This window comes from Rhinolophus hipposideros (genome assembly GCF_964194185.1).
Source record: "Rhinolophus hipposideros genome assembly, chromosome: 15".
Lineage (NCBI taxonomy): Eukaryota > Metazoa > Chordata > Mammalia > Chiroptera > Rhinolophidae > Rhinolophus > Rhinolophus hipposideros.
In genome coordinates this window covers 24,816,111-24,838,175 of record NC_138061.1, presented here as the reverse complement: position 1 = coordinate 24,838,175, position 22,065 = coordinate 24,816,111, and the positions used below count along the sequence as shown (strand labels likewise).

The 22,065-nt window shown below is 45.5% G+C and overlaps 1 protein-coding gene across 7 annotated transcripts in view; it reads left to right on the top strand.

Moving 5' to 3' along the window:
• CNNM1 (cyclin and CBS domain divalent metal cation transport mediator 1) overlaps positions 1 to 17,857 on the top strand; it is a 55,209-nt gene extending 37,352 nt beyond the window's left edge. For 2 of the 7 annotated variants that reach the window (XM_081075004.1, XM_081075002.1), the window contains 5 exons: positions 3,662 to 3,825; positions 13,883 to 14,066; positions 14,206 to 14,355; positions 15,961 to 16,056; positions 17,035 to 17,857. In XM_081075004.1, coding sequence (XP_080931130.1) covers positions 3,662 to 3,825; positions 13,883 to 14,066; positions 14,206 to 14,355; positions 15,961 to 16,056; positions 17,035 to 17,114 — 674 coding nt within the window. In that variant the 3' untranslated portion in view covers positions 17,115 to 17,857. Of the gene's footprint in view, positions 1 to 3,661; positions 3,826 to 13,882; positions 14,067 to 14,205; positions 14,356 to 15,960; positions 16,057 to 17,034 lie in introns of those variants that run through there. The other 5 variants (XM_081075003.1, XM_081075005.1, XM_081075006.1 and 2 more) reach the window with 5 other exon arrangements.
• The last annotated feature ends 4,208 nt before the right edge of the window (positions 17,858 to 22,065 follow it).

Sequence of the window (22,065 nt, the reverse complement as noted above, 5' to 3'; positions counted from 1 at the left end):
CAGCCACCACCTTAGAACAGCCACAGATGGACCTAGCTAAGCCAGAACTCATCATTTTGGTTTCAAGGGACCAGGACCAGAAATGCCACACGTTATTTTTCTGCCTGATACTACTGACATTTACAATCAGCTCGGTGCTTCACGCTACTCTCCATGGCACTAGCCCTGTCCCGCTCAGTCCTGAGTCACTCTGGAGGAGGGCCTGGTCCTCTGTTACCCAGTGGATAAGCACACCTGACTCCACGACTGCCAGGACAGACAGACAGACAGACAGGAAGGCCTCATGTTCCCTGTGGCTTTTCTCAAGCTACCAGGCCAATGCCTGAGGCTTCTTGGTGCCCAATCTTGGATTCTCTCGCGCACAATCTAACTCTCCAGCTGCGCTTCGGGCATGTTATTCTACCCACCCTAGCTTCTGGAGAAGTCAGTTTCCCCAGGATGACTTTTGGTTGCGGAGGAAAGGGTTTCTGATTCCAGGATGTTTTAAGAGCTCTGAAACTTTATTTAAGACAAAATTTAGATTTTGAAATCAAAACTCCTTGAGGGACTCTTAGGTGTTGATTCATTCATTCTACACATTTTTATTGAGCACTTACTCTAAGCCAGGCACTGTACTAGGTACTAGGTATACAATGATGACCAGAAAACGCAAGGTTTCTGCCCTCGTGGAATTTAGAGTTGAATTGAGCAGACATAACAAATAAGTACAAACATGTAATTAAAACTTGTGAAAAGTGCTTTGAAGGAATGACCAGAGGGCAGTGATAGAGAAAAACGAGAATCTTCTTAGGGTGGCCAGATCAGGTCTTCAGAGAAAGAGGTGTTTCAGGAGATCTAATGACTGGGAAGTGAAAGTGGTTGGGGTGGGATAAGAGGAGAAGAGGGAGCAGGGGAAATGGCATCTACTGAGGTGGGGGGTGCTTGCATGTTTGAGGATCTCCAAGGTAGCCAGTAGAGCAGAGCAGAGCAAGCAGGGGAAAGGGAGTCCCAAGATGACATCAGACAGGAAAGCAGGGGTCAGGTCATAGGGGGCTTAAGGGTCACAGCAAGGAGTGTGGATTCTATTCAGATTCAATGGGAAGCTGGCTGACTTGTGTTTTTAAAATGTGCTTTTGGCACCTGAGGTAAGAACTGATTACAGGATAAGTGGGGAGACCAGACTGCAGTCCAGGTGAGAGCGATGATAACTCAGACGTGAGTGGAGACAGAGATGGAGGCAGATGGGCTGTTCTGTCGGAGGTGGAGATAAGAGGACTTGATGCGGGGCTGATGGACTGGCAGCTGTTGGGGTGATTTGCAGGTTTCTGGTTTAACTGACAGCATATATGTGAATGACATTTACCAAGAAGGGGAAGACTGGAAGTAGAACTCTTAGTTCTATAATCCTCTCAAGGCAGTGATTATTTATAGTTCTAATGAGAAAATGATTCAACCTATTGCTATTTTTAATCTTTCTGATACACAGTTTGCCAGACAGCAATAATAGCTTGGCAGCCACACAGATTGTCAACCCTCCAGGACTCACTCCAACTAGATGCTAATCAAATATTTCGGTGGAGGGCAATATTATCTCAAAAGATAGAATTAAATTCCTGAGGTTCTACCCTGAAAGAATAAGGAGCAGCGTCAGTCTCTTCATTGGAGCCACTGAACTAAATAAATCCGTTTATGAGGAGCTGATAGCCCCTCGGTTCTCCTTTTTGGGAAGAAATGGAGAGTGCTGTCAGTTGGGAAGCAGAGGGCTGGAAGGGGCTCTGCAGTCTTTCACGGGGTTATTCCAAGGTTGAAATAAAGCTAGGGTCACCTTCAGAACCTCCCTTCTGTTGATCCTGGGGAGAATAGTTCACAGAGTGTATGTTGAAACCAAGTGACATGGTCTTAATTGAACTTTCCCAAGAAGTTGTTCTTGAAAATGGAAAAAGAAGCTGACTGAACATTGAGGAGGCCTTATTCCTCCCCCTGCCCCACCTTAGGCTTAGAGGGAGCTGTGCCCTAGCCTCATACTTTAGAGGACCCCACTTTGGCTCTCCTCAGTCTTGGCCCTCTCTGTGGGATAAGGAGGAGTTCTCTTGGCCAAAGGGAAGTGGGCCCCCCACCCAGAGCCTGTGTTCTTCCTTCTAGACCACATTTCAGATACTGAAATCCCAGAATTCCCCATTCAAACAGCCTGGGGAAAGGGGGCCAGGAGTAGTTCTCCCTCATACAGCCGTTTTCTGGCACAAAACTCTATTAAGCAGTTGGGCCTGGCCTTCCAGGTTCTTACGAGTGTATATGATAAGACGGGGGTTATAATAGTGGCACTAGATTTTGTATTTTGAGATTTGGACCTCTGGTATAATTCGATTTAACAAGTGTAATTTAGCTTGGGATGTTTTGAAAGTTTTTGTTTTTGTTTTTCTGAAGTCAGAAAACTTATTTAAGAAGAGAAACACCAACAGAAGAGTTGCTGGCAGCAGAACCTAGAGTAGACAGCTGTAGCGAGTTCCTGTTTAGCTGGAGTTTTATTCAGTATATTTGTCAAGGACAAGGATAGAACATATTTCAACAGCTTATTAATGTGCTTTAAACATATACCCATATAATCTGTGGGCCTCCACCTGCCCTGGGCCTCGCCAATGTTGGGGCAGACCTGAGTTATCCCCACTACAATGCATCACTGCAGTGCGGATCGGTCATCTGGGCAGTGACAGATGGTTTTGAGGGCAGCTCTTTGCCTTCCTAAAATAAGGTTTGTGAATGGAGTTTCCATAAAATAACTCACCCTGTAGAGGGTCTCAGGGTCTGGAGTAGCTAACCATCGGCACTGTCAATGGAAGAGCATCCAAACCTACAGAGAATTTTTGTGTGACTTTATTTGAGCCAAACTGATGACATACTGGGGAGCAAGCTCTCACAATGCTCGGAGAGTGACAGTTGTGCAGCTTCTTTTCTGCATTTGGAATTAAGGAGGGGATGCAAGGAAGATGACACGAGGGTGGGAGAAAGCAAGGGACAGGACAGTCAACAGATTATGTGCTCCCTTGGAGATCTAAAAATGAGGATTGCTCTGGCCTTTCAAACGTGTGTTAACCTAGAGGCACAAGAACAATGGATGGGGCTTGTTTAAGGCAAAGATGAACCTTTTTGTAGGCCTGGGGCGTGACTACCCACCATGACCCGCCCAGTTAGGAATTTGGGTCAGATCACCTTGTGAGGTTCCTTCCAGTCAGATTTATACAGACCCCCTTTTTTTATCCACAGCACTTAACCCAGAAAACAGAACCAAATACGGCAGTGACAACCTCTGTCCAGCTCCTGCCTGGCAGAGGAGCCTGAGCAGAGTGGAGCCAGGAGTTCCCGTCCTAGGTGTTTGCTCCTCTTAGGAATAAACATCAATAGAACAGCTGGGTATTTTCCTGGGCTCTGATGGGGGGCATGAGGCTCAGTTCCACCACCCAGTGACCCAGTGTTACCATTGCCTTAAAGTCCTGTGGGACCTCAATAAACAACCTCTCTCTCTCTCTCTCTCTCTCTCTCTCTCTCTCTCTCTCTCTCTCTCTCTCTCCCCCCTCTCTCTCTTTCTGTCTCTCTCCCCCCCCACTCCCTCCATCTCCCTCTTTCCATTCCCCTCTCCTTCTCCCCTTTTTCCTTTTCTGCCTCCTCTCCCCCTCACCATCTGCAGTGAACCGCTCCCCTTCTCGCTGCAGCGCGCTGAACCGCTCGGAGTCGCCCAGTCGTGAGCGCAGTGACTTTGGGGGGAGCAACAGCCAGCTGTGCTGTAGCAGCAACAACCTCTACACTCCCGACTACTCGGTCCACATCCTCAGCGACGTGCAGTTTGTGAAGGTAACTCCCCCACCACCCTGGGGGGCGGGTGCTCGGGAACCATCCCCTCCATCCTGCCTGTAGAGTCCGCTGGGGAAGTGGGCCAAGTGGGCCAGGCGGTACATCCCATTCCACCATGTTCCCAAAAAAATGTGACGATGAGGTGAAACCTCAGAAAACCATAGCCCATGATCCTCCTCCCTGTTGCCTCCAGCCACGCTTATTGCAGACCCTCTTCAGAAGTGGAGGGAGGAATATACCGCAGAGGAGACATTTTATGCTGACTCTGTTTGGTTTGTAGTACTGGTCCCATGGCTTGTGGGAAAAGAAATTGAAAGTCACAATATAAGTAAGTGGTTCAAGTACTGCCTGCTCTGTGCCTGGCACTGTCCCAGCATTGACAAGTTCCTGTGGTGAGCAGGACAGCAAGCTCCTGCCTTGATGTATCCTCCATGCTAATAAGGGGAGAGAGACGATAAGCAAGTAACCACGTAAGTAACCTGGGTTATTTCCGGTCGTGATGACAGCTATGAAAGACATAAACAGGGTGGTGGGATAAGCAGGGACTGGACAGAGGACGCAAGGAGGCTGCTTTAGAAATGCTTATGGGAGCAGGCAAAGAAAAAGACTTTTTTGCCGAGACCTGAAAGGGGAAGTGGGGCAAATGTTCAAGACAGAAACAGCAGAGGCAGGAAAGAGCTTGGTGATCGGAGGGCTACTGCTTGGTGTGCAATGACAGTCTGACCTGAGGTGGGACGAGCATGAGCTGTCGGGTAAACTGGCATCTTTAGGCCATTTGGGTTCTATTTGAAGAGCACTGAGCATTTCTGTTAGGTTTGTTTTCTCAGGTCTTTCCCTTTGTCTTAGTGTGTTCGGGCTGCTATAACACATTAGCATCAACTGGTTTAAACAACAACCACTTATTTCTCACAGTTCTGGAGGCTAGACGTCCAAGTTCCAAGCGCCAACAGAGCTGGTGTCTGGTGAGAGCCCACTTCCTGGTTTGCAAATGAAAGGCTCTGATTGCAATGGGTAGTTCTAGCGAAGGGAACTTTGGGAGTTCAAGTGCTTTTAACATAGTGATTTATTTGGGTGTTGGTTTTCTCTCTCTTTTTTAATATACATACATATATAAATTAAGATGATGCCTTAAAGACTAAAGTTAAAAATTTCCTCCTGATTTAATGGACTTTTAGGGCCATTATGTAGGCTGTTTTTTCATTTACCTCTCCCACTCACCCCGTTTTATAACATAAAGAGTTTTTGAGGAAGCTAAAGAGAAGCCTGTACAAAGGAGTGTTTTCACTGGCAGAAGACCCTGAGACTGGCTGCAGGAAGATTTTGCAAGGGCTTTTCATGTCCAATGGAAGGAAGTTCCAGAACTATTTATTAAGTCCAGGAGTAATTTAACTTCAAGATAAGTTACAAAATTAGATACAAAGGTTTATCTAATGATTATCTGGGAAAGATATTAAAAGCTGTGATTAATAGTACTTCATAAGTTATGAAGGTACCAAAGAATCCTTATGAATTTTTTTTAAATATGTTTTGTAGATATCATTAAACTAAGAATATTTGGCCGACATCTTACAGTCCTAGCTTGTGTAACTATAACCAAGATGCCCCATCACCATCTGGTGGCAGAATCCCTAAATTGCAGGATCGTGTTTTAAGGGATGAACATCATAAAATGATAGGAGACATCACACTGGATAAAGGTGAACTTCTGGACACGTTGGCTGCTAAGTCGAAATGTCCAAAAGGGTACCCTTACCTTTTGTTAGTTTCAAGAGAAACAGATCTCTGTTTCCTTTGTAATTTAGAGGGAACTTGAATTCTTAACTGGCCAAAGCATAGAAGACAATTCGAACTCAAGCTACTGCTAAAAATGGTTCTGTCTACAGTAATGAAGAGAGAATAAAAACAGGTTGAATTTTGAACAGTGGTTTGATTCCCTCAATGCACTGATCCATAAATATGTGTTGAGTATTAACTATGGTTCCAGGCACCATGGGCTATACTAAAGAAATAGAAATCACATCCTCTGCTTGATGAATAGATTTAAATCTAGGTAAGGAGAAGAAACATAAGTCAAATGACAGTGACCAATGCAGAGTAATATCTAATTGATTATAAGATTGTGTGGCACTTATTTTAAGCACTGTATTGGCTGGAGAATATGCTGGACTTTTAAGAATTAGGAAAGAATAAGAGGGGAGTTTAGGTAATGCCATGAGGGGGACACCGATAAACGGGTATGGAAGGTAAAGAAACATGATGCATTCAAGGAACTATGAAGCTTAGGTGGACTGGTGGTTCTGTGCTGGCAAGCAGTGGGGACACTTGTGGCCATGCAAGCCCGGATTATCAAAACTGGGCAAAGAAGCGTAGGTTGATCTGCTAGACTTTCACTGTCCAGTGCAGTAGCCAGTAGCCACAGTGGCTGTTGAACACATGAGATGTGGCTCATCCAAAGTAATGTGCTGTAAATGTGAAATATGCATTGGATTCCAAAGACGTAGTACAGAAAAGAATGTAAAAATTCTTCACTAATAATTTTATATTGATTTTATGTTGAAGTGAAATTATTTGGGATAATGTTGGGTTAAATGAAATATGTTATTGAAATTAATTTCACCCACTGTTTTTACTTATTTTTTAATGTAACTACTAAAGAATTTTAGGTTACCTGTGTGACGCACACTGTATTTCTATTGGAGAGGACTGTGCTAGATGGAAAGGAGTTCTCATAGGTTGCTGAACAAAGGGGAGTAAATGACAAACAGTGATGCATGAATCTAGAAATACAGCTGAGAAGACGCTGTTTCCTTAAATACAGAGTGGTGCCTTGTCAACAATTTCCTTTAAGGTGACATTGGCATGGCATTAGTTTATGATTTTTTTTGAAAGAGGAAGCATTGTGAAAGCAAAGCTGTGAGGCACATACAGAAGGTGGACAATGGGTAGTGCCTCTCCTTTAATACTACATTGCAGACCCTCCCCAATCTCTGTTCCTACCCCTGTACCTGGGCCAACCACTCCCCACCCCCCAACACACACACACACACACACACACACACACACACACACACACACACACCCTCTGCCATGTTTCCTCCCACTAATGGTAGCTCCTAGCTGTAGCTGTCTGAATCTTGTCTTTAACACCATGGACAAGTGGTTATTTAACATCTGTGTGAACACCTCAGGAACTCAGTACCTTATGAGGAAGGAATACATTTGCTCGGTATTGTTACCAAAAGCAATACTTTATACCCAGCTCAACCTTTCCTTCAGAACAGCTCTGAATGGGAGGGTTCAGGTTCCTGGATCCTTGACCCCAGGTTACTAGAGGGGCACATCGCTGTTTCTTAAGAACAAAGAGAGAGTGGTACAGTCCAGTACACTCGGGATAGAACCTTTCCAGAAATGAACTAGTTAAATAAAATAGAGCATTTTGAAACATTCCCAAGACTTTCAGCTTGGGCACCACAGCCAATGTAGCAATTGACAGGAGCCCTAAGCCCACAAATCCATTTCAGAATCAAACCAGAATGCACCCTATTCCTTCTTCCTTCCCCCTCTCTTTACTCATTGTCTCTTTTCCTTCTCCATCTTCCTTTTCTTATTGTTCTCACTCTCTCTCCTGCCCCTACTTTCTCTTTTGCTTTATTGTATTGGTTAAGGGTTCACTTTCCCAAGATCTAGTCTTGCTTTCACAGCACCTCCAGTTAACACTTGGAGGGGGGGACACTGCTTCTTCCCCCACCCCCATCTCATGGAGAGTTTAGACTGAGATGGTTAAGTATGACCCCTTTCTTTGAAATGTATGCCAATTATAAAGTTAAATTGTGAGAAATAGATGTGGACATGTTTTAAACAAGAAGCAGTTGTGTAACATTCACTCATGCTATCTCATTATCTCTGGGCCTTTTTAAGAAGCTCAGAGAGGTTATCGATTTGAGCAAGGTCGCCCAGCTTGAAAGGTGCAACACTGGGACTTGAACATTTGTCTTGAGTAGGCAGTGTGTTTCACACCATATTTTCTTGGTGAAGGGTCATTTGGCCTTCTTTGATTAGACTAGAAGCCAAATCAAAACTAATTAAAAGAACCCAAACAGAGGGGAGATCCAAGATGGCAGAGTAGATAAACACTGTGCCTGCTTCCTTCCATGAACAAATTGAAATCACAATTGAATTACAGATCAAGCTGAACAGAAGTATAACTAAGGATATAAAGAAGCCACGCGAGACTGGTAGGAGGGGCGGGGACGCAGAACTGGCTAACCCCAATCCTCCGTGTGGTGGTTGAGAACCCAGAGGGACATCTCAGCTCCTAAGATTCCGTGCAGAGGAGCAAGGTACCCCAGCCCCACACCAACCTCCCCAGTCCAGAGTACTGATGGCAGGAAGAGGAGCCCCTACAATATGTGGCTGTGAAAAACTGGAAATTCTGACCATCCAGGTGGGATGGAAGGCAGCGGGAAACCCAGGCGTCCTCTTAAAGGGCCCGAGCACAGACTTTCTCACTCTCAAGCACTCACCTTAGGCTCCAGCGGAGGAATAGTAACTCAGGGGGTGTTGGAGACATACGGGGAAGCAGACTGAGTTGTGTGCTTCGAGAAGAGGGCTGGAGGACTGTTGGCATTTTCCCATGGAGGTCTTTCTCCCATGCAGCCGGCAGGCTGGCACTACCTTTCCTGTGTTGAGCCCGCCCCCTACGCTTACGGCCAAATCTGAATCTGATTGGTCTGGTGAGCTCCACAGTTCCGCCTTGCTGACCCACTGGGACCCAGACCTACCCAACTCCCCCAATGCTAAAGGCACTTTCTCCAAGAGCAACCAGGCCCACCCGCATTGCACTCTTTCTTGGAAAACTATCAGTCTGACAGACCCCAGGCAGGAGGCGACCGGCCTCAGTGTGCTCTGAGACCTTTGTCTGAGCAGCTCCAGGCTCAGCACTGGCACCAAACCAGAATCTACATTAACCTGGAGACCACAACTCTTCCCATTTTAGTGACTCCTGAGATCTGCCTCACCCAACTTGCATACTATATGAGGCTTTATCAGCTTAAGGCTTTGCCATCTTAAGGGAGCTGGCATGTGGCAGCAGGCCTCAAGGAGTCCTGGCATTTTGTGGAGCTACCCCAGGCCCGGTACTGGTGGCAGATGTTCTCGGTTCACAGCATGTCCTCTCCCACGTGACTCCAAGGTTAGCATAGGCAGTGAACAACTGCAGATCACTTTGTAGCTCTTACCAGGCAGTGAGTGACCTGGGCCTGCACCAGAGCCCCTCCCAAGAGACCCTCAAACCAACATATTTGGAGGTTGACTTCAGACCACAACAGAGCACCGCCCAATTAGCCCCACAAGTGGCATACCCAAAAGGCGGTCTCAACAGGCACCAGAGCCCACCGGGGTGAATCCCACTCACTGGGGTAAGCCCCACACACAGCAACCTGTAAGCTGTTGACATGGCAAAACCCACAATTAATCAGCCTGAGGATCAGTCCCACCCACTGAAGTGCCAATAGCAACCAAGCCTCAACTATAACAGGAGGGCACGTACAACACACACAAGGGACACTCCTGGAGCACTGGGTACAGGTGACCAGGAAGACTGTGCCACTGGGCCCCATAGGGCACCTACTACATAAGGCCACCTAGCCAACACTGGGGGATGAAGCAGATCTACCTAATACATAAAACCAAACAGAGAGGCAGCCAAAATGAGGAAAGAAATACATCCCAAATGAAAGAACAGGAGAAAACTCCAGAAGAAGAACTAAACAAAATGGAGGCAAGCAACCTACCAGATACAGAGTTCAACACAATGGTTATAAGGATGCTGAAGGAATTTAGTGAGACCTTCAACAAAGAGATAGCAAGCATAAAAAAGGACATAGAAACCATTAAAAAGAACCAGTCAGAAGTGAAGAATATAACAATGGAAATGAACAGTACACTAGAAGGAATCACCAGCAGACTATATGAAGCAGAGGATTGAATCAGCAATTTGGAAGACAAGGTAGCAGAAAACACCCAACTGGACATCACAAAGAAAAAAGAATTTTAAAAAATGAGATACTTTAAGTGATCTCTGGGACATCAAGTGGAACAACATTCACATCATAGGGGTACCAGAACGAGAAGAGAGAAAGCAAGAGACTGAGAACTTATTTGAAGAAATAATGACTAAAAACTTTCTTAACCTGGCAAAGGAAATAGACATACAAGTCCAGGAAATGCAGAGAATCCCAAACAAGATGAACTCAAACAGACCCACACCAAGACACATTATAATTAGAATAGCAAAGCTTAAAGACAAAGAGAGAATCCTAAAAGCAGCAAGAGAAAGGCAACTAGTAACTTATAAGGGAGCTTCCATAAGATTGGTACCTGATTTCTCAACAGAAACTTTGCAGGCCAGAAGGGATTGGCACAAAATATTCAACGTGATGAAAAGCAAGAACCTACAACCATGATTACTCTACCCAGCAAATCTATTATTTAGAATCAAAGGACAGATAAAGAACTTCCCAGACAAGGAAAAGCTAAAGGAGTTTATCATCACCAAACCAGCATTTTAAGGAATGTTAGAGGGACTGCTTTATAGATGGAAACAAAAAAGATCAAAATTATGAATAATAAAATGGCAATAGCTACATATCTATCAACAATTACTTTCAATGTAAGTGAATTAAATGTTCCACTCAAAAGTCATAGGAGGGCTGAATGGATAAGAAAACAAGATCCTTACATATGCTGCCTACAAGAGACACACTTTAGATTGAAAGACACACACAGATATTGTGTAAAGGGATGGAAAAAAATATTTCATGAAAATGGAAATGGAAAAAAAAAAGCTAGGGTAGCAATACTTATGCCCGACAAAATAGACTTTAAACCAAAGGCTATAACAAGAGACAAAGAAGGACCCAGTAATGCCACTTTGGAGTATTTATTTATCTGAAGAAACCCAAACATTACTACAAGGGGATGTGTGCATGCATATGTTCATTGCAGCATTGTTTGTAATAGCCAAGATGTGGAGGCAGCCTGGGTGTCTGACAACAGAAGAATGGATAAAGAGGAGGTAGTACATATATACAATGGAATATTGCTTGGCCACAGAAGGGAAGGAGTTCTTGCCATCTGTGGCAGCATGGATGGACCTGGAGGGAATTGTGCTGAGTGGAGTGTCAGACAGAGAAAAACAGATGCAAAGAACAAAATAAACAAACAAAACAGAAACAAATTCATAGATACAGAGAACATTTTAATGGTCACTAGATGGGAGGAGGGTTGGGATGAGTGAGAAGGGATGGGATTAAGAAGTACAAATTGGTTGTTACACAGTAGTCATGGAGATGTAGGGTATAGCATAAGGAATATAGTCAATAATATTGTAATAACTATGTATGGTGTCAGATGGGTACTAGATTTGTTGGGGTGATAGATGGGAGGGTGTTGTGGGGCAAGGGAGAAAAGGTGAAGGGAGTAAGAAGTACAAACTGATAGTTACAAAATAGTAACAGGGATGTAAAGCATTGGTTATATAGTCAATAATATGTAGTAACTATGTACAGTGCCAGATGAGTACTAGACTAGTCAGGGAGATCATTTCTTCAATTATATAAATGTCTAACCACCATGCTGCATACCTGGAATTAATATAAAATAATATCAAATGCTAACTGTAATTGAAAATTTTTAAAAGGGGGGAAAGGTGAAGGGGAATAAAAGGTTCCAACCTCTAGGTATAGAACAAATAAGTCATTGGGGATGTAATATATAGCATAGGGAATATAATTAATATTGTGTTAGCATGGTGTGGTGTCAGATGGTTGCTGGACTTATCATGGTGATCACTTCTTTAGGTATATAAGTGTTGAATAAGTATGGTGTACACCTGAAACTAATGTAATATTGTATGTTACCTACATTTTAATAAAAATCTTAAAAACATATCAAATAAATTGAGGGGGAAAAAAGACCTAAGTAAATGAAAAAAAGAGCTGAAACAACTAGAAAATAGTTACCACTGCAATGCAATTTTTAATTTACGTGAAAAATCATTTAGAAAAAATCCAGCCTAACGTTTCTCTCAATCTAAACATGTTCCTAATTGAAAAGGCTTTGGGAGCAGAGTTAGATTAAGATTTACTGTAGAAACAAAGCGTCTTGCCCCTTCAGGAGCGCTAGGAGGCGCCCGGCAGCTGCTGTGGGGACGGTAGCCTCGTCTGTCTTCCAGGTTCTGGGTTTGCCATGGGTTCTTCCCCTCTGAGCCGAGTAGCTGGCACCCCAAACTCTCAGCACCTGGAAAAAGCATCAACCCAGGAGGAACACCACCAAAAGTGTGTCACATTAACATTTTTAGGAAAATTTAAGAGATGCCTAAGGGCTTGATAAATTGCAGACATTAAAACATAGAGAGAAATTAAAAAAAAAAAAAACATAAACAGAGTGATACCAGGTGCTTTGTTGGGTTTACCAAGTGTCACTTAGGAAATTTTCCTGTCCTTTAAGCCAGGAGAACCTGCAAGGCTTCAAAGAAAGCTTCACCTTCCAAAAACCTTTGAGCACTTTAGAAAACTGGGTTTTTATGATTGGGTTTTGGTTCAGGCCCTATGCCAGCTTCTTGTCAGTCACCTAGGTACCTATGTACCCCAAAACCAAAGTAGTTATTGGAACACCTCCCTTGAAGGTTTGTGAAAGGCAACCTGACCGGGTATGTGAAAGGGAGCCTACTGCAGACAGGTATGTTTGCATTGTACAGAACCCAGGCTCAGGTAATTTCCCCCCAGAGAACAAGAGCAAAGGCCCTTTAAGCTAAAATGCCTATATTGCCAGGGGTGCCCTTATTAGACTGTGGGGTTTCCCCTTGGAGAACTTGGACTTCCACATTCTCACTTCGCCTTCCATCTCCCAGGCTCCAAAGAGTGAATAGCGGTCTCCCAGGCAAAGCCCACACCGTCTGAGACAGTGCACTGGCTAGGACTCTGAAAGCTTGCCAACTGTCAACCTTTCTGGACCTCATTTTCTTACTTGTAAAATGGGGCGTACAAGACCTCTCGTGCCTACCCCATACAGTCATTATGACAGCAGTGGTGATAACACGTACCTAAGTGCTCTGTGTGCCGTAATACACTATATAGATGGAAGGTTCCATCCTCATATCCCAACCTCTACTTGCAAAAGCAAGCTATTCTGGGTAATACTACCACTAGAGCTTTCAACGTCTGAAAACCTAATTCTCAGTTCCATCTCTTTAAGATAGTTATAGCACTTCCAGTAATATATATGATTTCCAAAACTAAATAAATAATCCAATGATGTTTTAAATTAAAAACTGAAAAGCGATTGTAAACCAATTTGGTGGGAAAGCTATCAGGAATGAGTTTGAGACTGCCAAGTAAATAGTACCTTTATCTGTGAACTTCCTGGTCATAAAAGCCAAAGGGGAAAACACAGTGGATCTTTGAGTTCTTTCCTATCAGGAAGTATATAATTCATCTAGAGAGAGGAGCTTCTTCCAGGCAGTAACATCCTGAAAGATTTACCAAATGGATTCCTAGATGACTATGGAAGGCATCGGGAAGAAATAATACACCCTGGCTTCATCTGTGGTTTTTGCCGGAGTTTACATTCTTCATATGGAGGTTTTTTTAGTTCCGTTGTCTACACAAGAAGCCAGGGGTCTCCTTGCCAAGTCCCCACTGACTGACCCTTAGGAAGAGAGCCATTGGCAATAGTACAAGCCTGTGTTCTCAGTGGGCAACCACCCTGCTAACGGAAGATGCCCTCCTTCCCCTCCAGGCTCTCAGGGGAAGACTTGGCTCTTCCAGGTGCATTTTAAGGGTCCAGATCCAAGAAAAATGACAGTGGGCACTCTGATGGGTTGCCTCATTGTCCCTCCACCCCTGGCCTGGTATAGCTTGGGTAAGGTCATGGATCCTGGGCCGCAGAGGCCTGGGTTCCAAAGCACCCTGGTGGGGCTGCGTCTGAGCTCGGGAAGGTGGGCCACATCTAGAGAGCTCCTCCTGAGCTTCTGTCCCTTTTTGCCTCGTCCCTCCAGATCACCCGGCAGCAGTACCAGAATGCGCTGACCGCCTGCCACATAGACAACTCACCCCAGTCCCCCGACATGGAGGCCTTCACTGACGGAGACTCCACCAAGGCCCCCACGACGCGGGGCACTCCCCAGACGCCCAAGGATGAGCCTGCTGTCACTCTCCTGAACAATAGGAACAGCCTGACGTGTAAGTCGTTCGGGCGGATGCCTCACTCCGAGGCAGCCCTGCCTGCCTTCTCAGCACTGTCCAGAGCTACCAGCGTGTCCTCATGGAGCCCCAGGTCTTCTCCAGATCAGAGAGGTGACACACTCGCTGTCCTCCCCAGGCAGCCGCTCAGATGGGCTGAGAAGCCCCGGCGAGGTCGTCTACCTGAGGATGGAGGAGATGGCCTTCACCCAGGAGGGTATGACAGACTTGGAGGAGCACAGCACACAGCAGCTCTCACTGTCTCCTGCAGCTGTTCCCATGAGAGCAGGTCAGGGAGGGAAATGGGCCCGGAGGAACAAGGGGGTGGGGGGGTCATCACCATCAGGCGCTGGGTGACGGGAGCCTGGGACCCCAACCCCCATGTAAAATTTCCCTCCTCCTTCTGCCACCAGGGAAGGAAACTAACATCTATCAGGTCCATCTGAATTCATTCTCCCAGAAGGCAGTGTTAGGAGCTAGGTTTCCACCTGGGTTCAGAGCCTGGTTCCTTCACTTAAGAGCTATGCAATTTTAGGCAAGTTACTTTAACCAAAGATTCTGTTTCCTTGTCATAATAGGTAAGTTTCCTTAGGTCAGTAGATGCAAGGCATAGTGCCTAGCTCATCAAGTAGCTTTGAGCATAGATAGATAATATACAGACGGCACATCCCGGTGCCCGGAACCATGTTCTCTAAACAGTAGGCATTCTTAGACCTCCTTTATAGAGTAGGGCATTATTGCCAGCCTCACTCTCACTGGCAGGGCGTTTCCCTTCCTTCGGGGTCCAGAGACCAGACGTAATCTGCAGGACTTGTCCTGAAGTCTGAGATCATACCACCGCCCTCCGAGACACTGAATGCCTCTGTCTTGACAGTGGTGGTGCCCCGAGCTCCCAGGGTCCCAGCAGTCCTGAGATCCTTCTGTGCTTGCCTCAGATAGAATTCCCCGAGCTTTCAGCAGCCCCAGGTTAGCAGTTACCCCACCCAACCTTCTAGACCTGCCCCAGGCCATGGTTTGAGACCCCTTAAGTCCAGAGTCATGACCCAACAAGTGCTCCTAGTTTCAAAGTAATGAGATGACACATTTGAACTTGTAGCTAACGCAGATTATCTGAGGCATACATAATTACGGTTCCAGGACCTGAATGACGTTCTTTTTCTCCTGCGCATAGTGAATTTTAGTAGAGCATGTAGCAAGAAATTGTATTAAAGGAATAAGAATGGAGAAGATGGGATAGTCTTTGGAGATGATCTAGTTCACCCTCCTTTTGTGACACATGAGGACCCTGAGACCTGGAGAGGTGAAATGACTTTCTCAGTCCATATAGAGCATCAGAAGAGGCCTCAGCCTTGTGGCTCTGCGTGCAGTGCAGTTTCGTCGGCATCATTTTGCCTCACAGGTCACGTTCTTACATTGGTGGTAAGAGCCTGGGCACCTTCCTGGCTCTGAGATTCTTGTCTTTCTGAATTTCCACTGTGTTTAGTAGGAAATATGGGGCATGTGCTTAATTGTTATTGAGCCCTGTGATTTTCCAGGGTCTGTGCAAGTAGAGGAAGGAGATATCCCTACCTGTCCTCAGAAGTGCTTTTTATCTGGCAAAGATGCTAAGTGGAGAACATCTTGTTTTCTTCTTCTCTCCTGTCAAACAGTGTTTGGATAGTTGGATTCCTGCTCCTTTATTCTCTCTTTGTTCCTTTTGTGGCACTAAAGTGCCTCTTGCTAACTAATTAGAGCCAATGCCTTCCTGGGCATCCTTCCCTTGTTAGGGCCACCGCTGCCTTGGTTCTGGTTTTGAACTTTCCTGCTGAGGAACGTCAGCCAGAATCACCTCACCTAGTTCGCTGGCTGTGTAGGTTGGAAACACTTGAGTTGTTTCTCCTTTCCTTTCTCTCAGCATCAGATAGTGAATGTTGTAACATCAACCTGGACACAGAAACCAGCAGTAGCGACTTTGAGGAAACCATGGGCAAGAAGCTGCTGAGAACCTTCAGTGAGTAGCTCTTCACCCAGACAAAAGCTGCCAACCAGATGGTTCATAGAAAAAGCATGTTAAGATCTTACTGCTGGAGGAGGAGCCATTTACTCCTTTTGGGAACCCCAATGAAGTACAATCGTGGGAACTCATCATAGGGTTTGGGCCGGTATTGCACCCTTGACAGTTTAGGAATTTGTCCCATTCAGCTGGTGGTCATCTAGGACAGGAGTCTGTCACTGGCCAATCCTGACCCCCGACCCCACCTGTTCATGAAAATAAAGACTTCTTGGATCATAAATAGACCCACTGGATCATAAATAGGCCACAGTGGAGAGTTCAGTAATTGCAACAGGGACCATGTAGCCTGAAAACCTATAATATCTATTATCTGGTCCTTTAAAGAAATAATTTATGTCTCGGAGACTCAACAGAAAAGCAGTATCCTCCCATGGAAGGAAGTCAACGACAGAGAAAACAAGGTGAAAAATACTCCTTCCTAAAAACAACAGAACTGGGAACAGATTGCCCTTCCGTCCTTGAGGACAATTATGTAATTACCCCCACATGCCCAGTGCAGATGATGGTCCCTGGGAATGGCACCCAGCGATACCCACCACCTCTGGTTCATGTGAGACTGGTCCCCTCTCAAGGGTGTCTGGCAGTGAGTTGGGCCAGGGCCTTCAGGGGATGGGAAAGGCATCATCCTTCGGCATTACGTGAGCTTTTACAATCCTCTCCAGGAAATCTCCATTCTATGGGCACTGACCTGGGTTTGTGGCTTTTTAGAGCTGTCATCTCAGATGGAAGGTGCACCCCAGTCCTTCAAGATGTAAATACTGATATCACCACCAGGATACAATGCAGATCACTTCCTGCCAAACTATTAAGAGCTTTGTCTCCATTTTTGCTTCTGTTTTAAAGAGACCTCAGACCACCAAGAGAGTATGAATGTCCCCCCAGCCTTGATTGATCCTTGCCAATTTTGTTTTTCAGGTGGTCGAAAAAGAAAGAAGTCACCTGACGGAGACAGAACCTCTGAGGAGCACTCCAATCTAACGCCTCTGATCACATGACAGGGCAGACAGCCTTTGTTGGGTGCGTGAGATTCCAGAGCTTTGGGGAAGAACCCACCCTCCCATCCTCTGCTGCTCCCCAAGGCCTCTCACAGGTGACAGAGTGTTCTGCTTTCCTTACCACCTCTTCACCCGTCAGTTGGGCAGATTTTCCCTCGTTGCCTCATTTGACTCAAAGCCCTGCCATGACCATGAAAGGAGGGGCCTCCAGTGGAACATGTTAGAAATGATCTTGTCCACAAGACAGTCTGTGACTGGAGAAGAAATGACCCCAAGCGGACAATGCCACTCTGGGACCCCTGATGCCCTTTTTGTTGAGATCCCGTGACGCCATAGTTTATGCTTAACTTAGCTCAGAAGTTGCCACTGGCAAACAGGCACATAGGAAAGTGGAGTAGCAGGTATGAAGGTTAGCTCAGGAGATGCACCGAGAATTCCTCCAGAGCTTGAGAGCAGTGGGACTCACCCATGTTGGCATGTGAAGTTACAGTACAGAAAACTGTCGGTGACCGGTTTCCTGTTAGAGAAAGGTTCCAGCAGCCTGGGAAGTGTGTCTCAGCTGGCATGGAAAGAATGTGAGATGGAACCTCAAGTCACTGTTTTACCCAGGGACACATCTGCTTTGGCTCCCGATCAGCAGTTATCGATCCATCAATACATCTGCTCTGGAAGAGGAGCAGGGAGCAGAAAGACCCAATCGGGAGCCAGAGATGGAACTTCAGGTTTTCAGTTCAAATCAAAGCAAAAAAGAAAAAAAAAATGTGGACAAATTCTAAGCTGTTAAAGGGAGTTTAGCCATGACAAACCAAAGAGTGCCCAGGTCAGCCAAGAAGGTTGCAAGTTCTCATGGGACTTTCATGTGCATTACACAGGAACATTGAAGAATCATTCTTCTTTTTCATCCGTCCCTCCACCCCCACCCCTTACTGCACCCCAGCAGTTCAGCTAAGTGTACTTTATTCCAAGAACGTATAAGATCCCTGGTTTTTCAGCTGGATGTGGGCGCAGATGCAATCCCAAACATAACCACCAGATGGCAGGATGACTGTACATACCTACTTGAAGAATAATTCTGATCAGGACATGTAGCCAGCCTTAGGGAAAATGTGGCAGTAAGTGAAGCTTGTCTTTGGGATACCCGTGTTCCTTTCTGATCTGTCTCCCACCCCTGAGTTCCCTGGATCAGGGATCCAGTGATCCAGTGCTGTCTGCTGAATCTCCAAACCATTTCCGACCTTTTCCCTGGGGTATCGCATCCGGGCTTACCTCCCTTTCCTGCACAACCATTACTCCCAAGTCCCCTCACCCATTGAATCAATAATCACATAGAGAGAGGGACACTGATATAATAATTCCTCTGGGTTATTTGCAGCTCAAAAGAAAATGCTTTCCCACAGGAACCTTTAACTCAGGGGTTCTTAACTTGGGGTCTGTCACCCCAGGGCGTCCATTTTTGGACTTCAGAGGGTCTATGAAACCCATAAACACTGTAGGAATTTAGTGTATTTGTTCTTATGCATATTTTCCCTGAGGACTAAAGCTTTCATGAGATTCTCAAAGGTCTCAGACCCACAAAGGGTTAAAAACCACTGTTTTAACTGAAAGTGGAACTTTCAGCCTCAAGTTTCTGCAATGCAGAGTGACTACTAGGCAGTCTGAGACAGATTTTTAGTTGTAAGTGGTGTTCACAAGTGTCCATGAAATAGATGGGGAAAGCTGGCACCCACCAAGAAGTGGAAATCCTCAGAAATTCATGTCACACCCTAAGCTATTGTATAATCTACACCCCACATTACTTCGTCCTCTCTTCCCCTCCAAACCAGAGCGGGTGTTGCAGACAGGGGGGCCGCAGCATGTGGAAATGAAGACTTTCCAGCTGGTGATGCCTTTTCCAGCAATGTCTTATTGACGTCACACCCCTTGCCTGGCTCTCCCTGAGGCTCAGCAGTGCACGACTGCTCATAGATAGCTCCGCAGCTACCACCCACCCCCACACGTACTCTTGCCTGGTAGGAATAGGCAAAGTGCCCCCCCACGCACAACCCCCATCCTGCGTGCCTCAGACCTAAACCAGCAAACAGTAAGTATCAAGAACTGCCATCATGCAATCTTCTTGGCCAGCTGGCCACTGGCCCAAGGGGGCCTGCCTGGCTGGTGTTCCTTACATTACGAAGGCCCCAGGGCTCAGGCCCCTGCTGTTGCATTACATCCATCCCTTTGCCGAATCCCTAAGGAGCCTGTCACCACTCCCTTCCCTGTTCCCCACCCCCAAGATTTTCTTCAGGTTAAAAAAAAAATCTAAAAACAAAAAGAGGATTTTAATTTTAAGATAAAGCATTTATGAAGGCTTAATGAATTGTACATAATTTTTCAATAAAATGACAATGCTTTTCCTGGAATGTGTCTGGTTTCCTTGCCCATGAAATCTCAGAGTTCTGAAGTGGTTTCATTTGAGAAGGTTGGGTGGACCACACGTGTAATTCTCCCACCTGGGGCCCACCTGCCTGAAGAGGCTAAGGCTGTCAAAGCTAGATGTCAGGCTGCAGGGAAGGTTACAGAAAAGCACTGGTGTTCTACTTTGGGAAGACAGATGGGTAAGATTCTGCAGGAGCAAATGCCAGAAATGGAAAGTAAAACCCGAATGAGGAGACAGAGTGTGAAAGACGACAAGGGGCACTAACAATTATTTGTTGAATCCGTGTGATGTGCAAGGCACTGGTAGGCGCATTCCAAGTTCAAGGTCTGGGGGGCTAGACCGAGGCTAAGCCCTTGAGATGTGTCGGTCACACTGGCTCACTTCTGCAGACCCTTTGAAGAGGAGCCACCGTGGCTCAAATCCAACCAAAGGCTGGGAAAGGAACGGGGTGGGCCAGGATTATTGGTCAGTTTTAAACCAATGCAGACAGGTGGGAAGGTGTGTTTGGGCATTTAACGTCTGTTTATGTAAGGAAGTTCGGAATCTGACACCTGCCACCAGTCTCAAACCAGCACCCAGGATGATTAGTGGCCTGTGCCAGGATGACTTGACATTCTTCCCAGGAGCCTCCACAGACAATCTTAACTTCCTAAGAATAATAAGAAATGATAGTAACAACTATTTTGTTGAGGGCTTTATGTGCTAAGTATACAATCACTTATTTCTTCCTCAAAACCACCCTGTGAAGGTTTTACAGTCTGTCCCTGTTTTACTGTCACGAGATGGGCTCTGAGCAGTTAAGTGACCTGCTCACAAGGTCACACAGCCTGGAAGTGGCAGCACCTGGAGATGGGAGCAGACATTTATGAAACCATCCTACCTGTGCAAGTCAGAGAGCACACCTGTGCGTGAGAGGCCCTGAGAAGTCCTGCAGCAAAGAGACGGAACTAACTCATTAAAAGCCCAGCTTTTCCCAAACTTACACAGAGCCCGTTTTTTATGGGAACATACTGGGGGCAAACACTGACCAACATGTATGTAAGACTAGAATGAAGAATGCTAACTTCCATTGAGATTGGGGCTTTTTTTAAATGCTAAAAACATTTTAGCACTTTGGTAGGGGCACTTTGATATAAAGTGTTTTTGACCAGTTTTTCATTAGACCCAACCCTGCCTGCCAAGCAGAGAAAAATTAAATTTAAATTCTCCTAAAAAGAGAAACTAAATACCAAGAAATCAGATTTTGTCAGGTAGAACTGTGCTTTGGAGGGCCACAAACCATTTTAATATCTGAAACTTTTTTGCCCCCGAGCACTAATTTTTACCCCCTTGTAGGTACTGTCACCTAGTTGAGAGTTCATGGTTTAAAGCTATGCTTGGAGAGAATCAGAAATGATGGACAGAAGGCGGAATCATTTGACTCCTATTCTGCCTGTCTTCCCTTACTAATGACAAGCATCTTTAAATAGGAAGGAGAACAAATACTGGTTGAAAGGAAATGGAGTGGAAGGTAATGAAGAGGTGAGTGTGAGTTCATTTCATCATTTTAGAATCGTTTGCACGGCCAGGCCCAATTGCACACGTATACAGGGTTCTCTGAAGGATGCTGGAGATCCAGCCAGACGATTAGGGGACCTGGAATCCATACCCCGTGTGGAAACACAGAAGAATGGGGGAGGGGGGACGAGTCTCCCATGAAAAATCAAGGCGAATAACAACTGCTACTTTGCAATCTTTGAAAGATCATCACTTAGAAGTGCCAGTGGATTTAGTGTTTGTAGTTTAAAGGGAGAGAGGAAGGGGACCAGGGGAGTAGGAGAAATGGAGAGCAAATTCTGGACCAAAGTAAAAGATCTTTTTAGTTAAGGGGCTCCATCAATAGAATGGCATGCTTCACCAAGTACTGAAAGAATCCACCCTCCCCTCCCCAAGTTGAAAATGACAAGTCTGAGACAATATGGGGGAAACCATTACATTGCGGAGACAGGCTAGAGTTAATGACTTCTAAAACCCCACTCATCCCTCAAGATTGTAGAATTTTATAACTCAAAGACATCCTTGAAAGGGGCAGATCCTGTTAAAATAACAAGAATTATCTTTCAATATTTTAAAACTCCAAATAGTAGCCCTCTTGTGGGAAGACTCAGATTCTACAAAACCGTCATGGAAAGAGTCCCTTGGACTTGGACTCTCTGAAAAATATGACCTATGTTCAAGCGGCTCTAACTGTTTCAAAGAGTAGGAGAAGGAGGTACTCCAATGCAATGGCAGGGGCTGTGTTCCAGAACCACCCTGTGTGATGTCAACCCTTCCATGAATCCATGAAGTCCAGGGTCTTAATGCTATAAGAAGACAGCTGGCCTCTGAAGGACAAGCCCAGGAAACTGACAAGGAGTTGTGGAGCGGCCCGCTCACTAAAGGGAGGCATGCTGCAAGAACATGTTAGTTTTCTCTTTAGCAACTAGTAAGTCCCGCTATAGCATTCGTTTTAAACCGTGGGTTCCAACCCATTAGTAGATCACAAAATCAATTCCA